We start from the raw sequence: 5,611 nt of genomic DNA on the forward strand, positions 1-5,611 counted from the left end.
ATAATTCTTTCCTTTTAATCAACTATTTGGAGGAAGAAAAAGGAAAATATATAATATAAGAATGGCTCTTTGTCAATGTGCCAACAATTCACGCTTTTTAAAGGGAAACTTGGTGAATACTTGGTTTAGCTACGTATGTGTATATCTATATATCTTATATATATAGATATATATGCATATCTATATACATCTTATATATATTATGTATTTTTTTCATTAAGCATATTTCAGAAATCATATTTATTATATCAATTAGATTGCAAATATTAAATAAAAACGTACAATAAAAATAATAAATACATTTTATATATAATTTTTATTATAACTTTTTAGTATTTGCAATCTTCTGAATACTTGTATAATAAATTTAAATATAATTTCTGAAGTATTTTCAATTGATTTTAATAAGAGCTTTGTAATTTGTGTGCAACATCATAGGAAAGTTTCAAAATTATTTCAATTAACCTTTAGTAATATATCAAAAAGATTTCAGCTATTTTAATAATCTTTCGGCAATATTTCAGAAAGGTTGCAGATTGATCTATACCTTTCAGCAACCTTTCTACAAGGTTTTGAATGCAAGTGTCGCGGATATTTTGCTATTCCGGAGTTGTCTCATAACTGTTGCAGAAACATTTTGCAATGTTTATGAGATGCTTTCATCTGTTAGATGAAATACTTCTGAAATATTTCTGAAATGTTTTCGTGCTGTATGGGATGCCACTTAAAAGCACTTAAAAGAAGGAAACCCATTATGCTTTGCAACACGCTAAGAATGTTTATTTATTATTTATTAGTTTTTCATTTATTATTATTTATTCATGGCATGCGTTCAAAGATATCGCTGGAACGTGTCGGTGTCGCGTGATGTCAATGCACGTTGCACGTATATCGATGTGATGACACGGAACGATCAGCAGTAAAGATGGCGCTGATTTGCGTGTTGTTACAGATTTTTAAAATGGATTTGATTTTGCAGTTTTGACTTGGGAGTCCCGTCGTTTGTCAATGGTTTTCGGCCAGCTGCCAAGCGTGCCGCAGCTCGCAGGCTGAAGCTGAACGTAGGCAGTGATGTGCGCGAGGAGTCACGTGCAACGTCGCGCGTACGAGCTTGCACTTAACCTAGTCACATGAGGAACCTCAAATTGTCGTCGCCCCCGAGATTCGCAGTTTCGCGTGGGATACCGCAGATTTCCGGTCGCAACGACCGGAATCCTCGAGCGAACCGCGCAGATTCCGAACGAATGCTCCGACCGGGGGAAGAATCGTCGTGAAAAAAAAATCGGTATCGTGACGTACCGTGTGACAGATCAGGTTCAGGTTTGGGTCTCGAGGGTTTCTTTCTGCCGATCGTCGGGAGGCTTCTTCTCGCCGTTCTCACGCTGCCGTCGCGCACGACTCGTTTGGATGCGATTGAGGTCCACGCCTGGCTGAGATGCCGAAGATACGGACGAGGCAGACGCCGCACAGTCTTTGGTTAAGGCAACGTGAGCTGGGGATGAAATTCCCCCTTGGCCACAGTGATGATTTTCACAAGACTCTTTACTCCTCCATACAGCCCATCACCTCGTGGGATCACGGGGACAATTTGACTGCCGCGAGGCATGGCGGTGTGTTCAACCTGGAATATTCACCCGACGGGTTAGTAACGCAGGATCATTCAATTTCTCTGGAACATTCGAGTTCTTCGAGAGCCTCACGTCTCACACTCGATTGACGTTACAGATCTCTCTTGCTGGCAGCATGCGAAAAGAAGAGTATTTTAATGTTTGACCCTCTATGCAGGAAGCTGATACATGCGATAGACAATGCTCATAATGACTGTGTCAATTGTGTAAGGTACGTAGAACAAACTCCATCGAGTTTACTCTACGATCCTGAAAAATGGAGAAAAATAGGTGAAAAATACGTGTAACGTAACGTTGTTGTCGATATGCTAGGTTCCTGGATCAACGCATGTTCGCTACTTGCTCCGACGACAGTACCGTCGCTCTGTGGGACGCCAGAAACTTGAAGCAGAGGATACGCACCCTTCAGGGACACTCCAACTGGGTGAAGAACATAGAGTACAGTCCTAGAGATAGTCTGTTGTTGACTAGTGGGTTTGATGGTAGTATATATACTTGGGATATTAATAGGCAAGTGTACCATTTAATTAATTATTTAATTGACTTAATTTAATTTATCCATGTGTGACTTTTTCTCTCTTTATATTTATAATAATAATAATGATTCTGCGCGCGCTTTGCAGCTTTACGGAAAATAATTTCGTCTACACTCGTGTATTTCATACAAATGGACTGATGCGAACGAGACTCACTCCCGACGCCAGCAAGATGCTCATATGCACTACTTCAGGATATCTCATCATAATACATAATCTTAAGCTTAGTACTCTGAGTCAGGATTTGGCAGGATTCAAGGTAGACATCTTCATCGCTTCTCCACTACCTGCCTGCACCTGTTTAATATCCGCAAAAAAACGCGCACGAAATATTTGGAATCGCTCTCTCATCACGTTGTTCTTGCAGCCGAATATGTACAGACTAATGCAACTGTCGCAAACGACCATACCCGTCGCCGCCAGCTTCACGCATCTGTTTGCTCACACTCGTACTCACAACAGAGTCGAGTTTCTCACCGATTTCCCAGTGGGCGACGACGCCGAGGTGATATCCAGCCTGCAGGTGCATCCGCAGGGCTGGTGCGCCTTGTCGAGGAACGTCAGCAACGGGGAAAAATCGGAGGTGCGTCTTACATCGGGATCCACTCTCCGCCTGCCCGATACCGATCAAAATCTCACCGATATTCTCTCTCTCGTTCCACAGTGGACCTGTATCCACGACATACAGGAGCGCGAGGTGTCGAATGGGGATCAAACCAAAGAGGGGGAGGAGGCCAGTACACACTTTAACGAATTGACCGTCGAGGAGTTCGAGGATTTCCACCAGCCGCAGCCGTCACGATCGGGGAACACGTCTTCCTTTGTAATAGAGAGTGCCAGTGCGAATCGCGCGAGAATAGTGCAGGACATGCTGGACGCGAGATCGAACTCGTTCGAGTCGTCGATCCGCGTGTCCGCGGACGCGGCGCCGTCGTCGGTGCGATCGTCGCCGAGGGCGAGCTGGCAGGCGACGACGCGCAGGAACCTGCGACTGCAGTCGAGGGGCCCGCGCCCGTACATAGACCGGAGCACGGTGAGGACGAATTTCGTCGACGTGGTCGACGTGAACTCCGGCGCGAGTTCCGCCACCGATTCCGCCAGGATCCACAACGACGACAGGTCGGACGAGCAGTACGCGGACGAGAGCAACGACAACCACTCCGTGCACGACCATGCGTCCGCCGACGAGAGGGATCGGGAAGGATCCGCGCGGGAGTACCGATCCCCCAGGCCGCACTCGCAGCTCAACGACCTGCGGCGGCGCAACGTGATCGACAACTTTTCCACCGGCAACATGGAGCTGCACGTCAGCTCGACCGACGTGTGGGAAGCGCTGGTGGCGATCAGGGAGGCGCGGCTCCGCAGGGAGCGCGAGCGCGAGTTCTATCCCGGTGGCCGCGAGTGGTTCCCCAGCCGGCCGAACAGCGCCGTGGGCGTGAACCTGCCGCGGTCGTCGCACACGGTCGTGATAATCGGCGACCGGAGCCGCGTGCAGACGCAGAACCGGCAGAACCTGCAGACCATGTACGCGATCCCGAGGAACCACAAGATCCACCAGAATACGCCCAGGTTGACGCACTACATCGAGGAGCCGAACGTCGGCTCCGGCTACATCAAGGAGCTGTGCTTCTCCGCTGACGGCCGGCTGATATGCTCGCCGTTCGGCTACGGCGTGCGGTTGCTCGCGTTCTCGAACAACTGCGACGAGCTGTCCAACTGCGTCCCGCCCGGCAACGAGTCCGTGCAGCTGCACGAGCTCGCGACGCACATCGGCCACTCCGACATCGTCGTCAGCACCAAGTTCTCGCCGAAGCACTATCTACTGGTGTCCGGCTGCCTGAGCGGTAAAATCGTCTGGCATCAGCCGGTGGTTTAGCTAAATTGATTTACCTTAGACGCCTTGTTGTACTTTTCTCATCGATCGGACCCTCGGTAGATAGATAGGCCGCTTTATATGAAATCAAATCGATCTTTATAAGAGAGGTAGCACCGACTTGCGTGCTAAACGATGAATGTTTTTGTTGATTATGTTTTTACTCGATATGTATATGGCTTTTTAACGTTATTCAATATGTATACCAGTCCCCATATTTTCTACTACTACTGCGTATTACACTTTCTACCTTGATAAAGCCTAATCGAGTTTTGCAATATATTTATTTTACGTTTAGATCGTAGGGAGGGGAGGAAGTCGCTCTTGCTGTGTCTCCGTACGCACGCACGCATCGTGTGTACATACACACGATGACGATTACGTGATTTGTGCGCGTACGCAAAGCGTGATAAAGTGTATTATACAAGCAATTATAACGTTTAATAACCGCCGTTCCCGGCGTTATTTAATGAATTATATGGGCAATGGTATAATGACAATCGACGAGAATATATGCAATCGTGTTGACAATTTTAGAAAATTAATTTCTATTATTAATTATATTATCTTTTATGTCATGTAAAATCTTTTTTTTTTATAATTTATTTTTGAGCGATTAATCGAACGAGTATTAAATCGAATATTACAAAGTAGGAGCTATTATTTTTAATTGTAATGATTGTCTTTCTTTATGCGAGCTTTTTCGGAGTTACGATAGAGTGTACTCTTCTGGATTATTAGTGCGGAATGTTCTGCCTGCAGTTCTCAGCATCGATTTGCAAAGTCTCAATCAAACTCGTTTGAAAAGCGTCCATCGCGATATCATAAATATGAGGCGCAAGGTATCAGGATATTTGGACTATATCTTGAATTTTATCGCGCAAGTGTAAAGCATTTCTTGTGATGCAGTGAGAACAATTAACACCAATATTTAATTAGGATCTTTTTATTTCACATTATCAGCGATCATTATACATTACTGACCAAAGATTTCGAATGTTTCCGATTCACGTAAGGATTGAATTTGATAAATTTTAGTTGAGACGAACAACTAAGGTCAAGGAAATTTTTGTTGAAACGTTTATTGTAATCTTTATTGTAGCGCGCTGAACACTTCCTGTACGATCATATCTGTACGTTTATTTTGTTAAACCGACAAGATCTGCATTCGATGCATAATAAATTTCTTAATGCCAACAACAATACCGGTGTGTAACATTATATATTTCACAACCGCATTACGATAAACGATAAAAGATTTTCGTCAAGACGAAAATTTCAAAACGGAAAAATAAATGTTGAATTCAAAACGATTCAATGCGATTCTCCTAAAAATTCTGCTGTAATTGAAAACAAGACGTGCTTTTCTAATTAATTATTATGTACTATGATTTCTGGATATGTAAGCTACGAGGCGCGTTACAAATGGCAATCGAAGAGATTTCTTTATAATTTCTCGGATATTTGTTAATCAGAAGAGCATGTTTCTCTATCGCTTTTCTAAAGCGAAGGAACGATACATCTTGGGCATATTTCTGGCTAACAACGCATCATTGAAAATATCCCGACCGAGG

At 44.4% G+C, this 5,611-nt stretch overlaps 1 protein-coding gene across 1 annotated transcript; it reads left to right on the top strand.

Annotated features, from left to right (window-relative positions):
- Positions 1 to 1,435: 1,435 nt before the first annotated feature.
- Positions 1,436 to 5,242, top strand: LOC105278998 (DDB1- and CUL4-associated factor 10). The gene is made up of 6 exons (XM_011338478.3): positions 1,436 to 1,641; positions 1,726 to 1,839; positions 1,941 to 2,138; positions 2,252 to 2,423; positions 2,532 to 2,747; positions 2,829 to 5,242. Exons 1-6 carry the CDS (start codon positions 1,436 to 1,438, stop codon positions 4,038 to 4,040), a joined length of 2,118 nt encoding a protein of 705 aa, XP_011336780.1. The 3' UTR covers positions 4,041 to 5,242.
- The last annotated feature ends 369 nt before the right edge of the window (positions 5,243 to 5,611 follow it).

The sequence above is a fragment of the Ooceraea biroi genome, chromosome 9 (genome assembly GCF_003672135.1).
Source record: "Ooceraea biroi isolate clonal line C1 chromosome 9, Obir_v5.4, whole genome shotgun sequence".
NCBI classification, from domain to species: domain Eukaryota; kingdom Metazoa; phylum Arthropoda; class Insecta; order Hymenoptera; family Formicidae; genus Ooceraea; species Ooceraea biroi.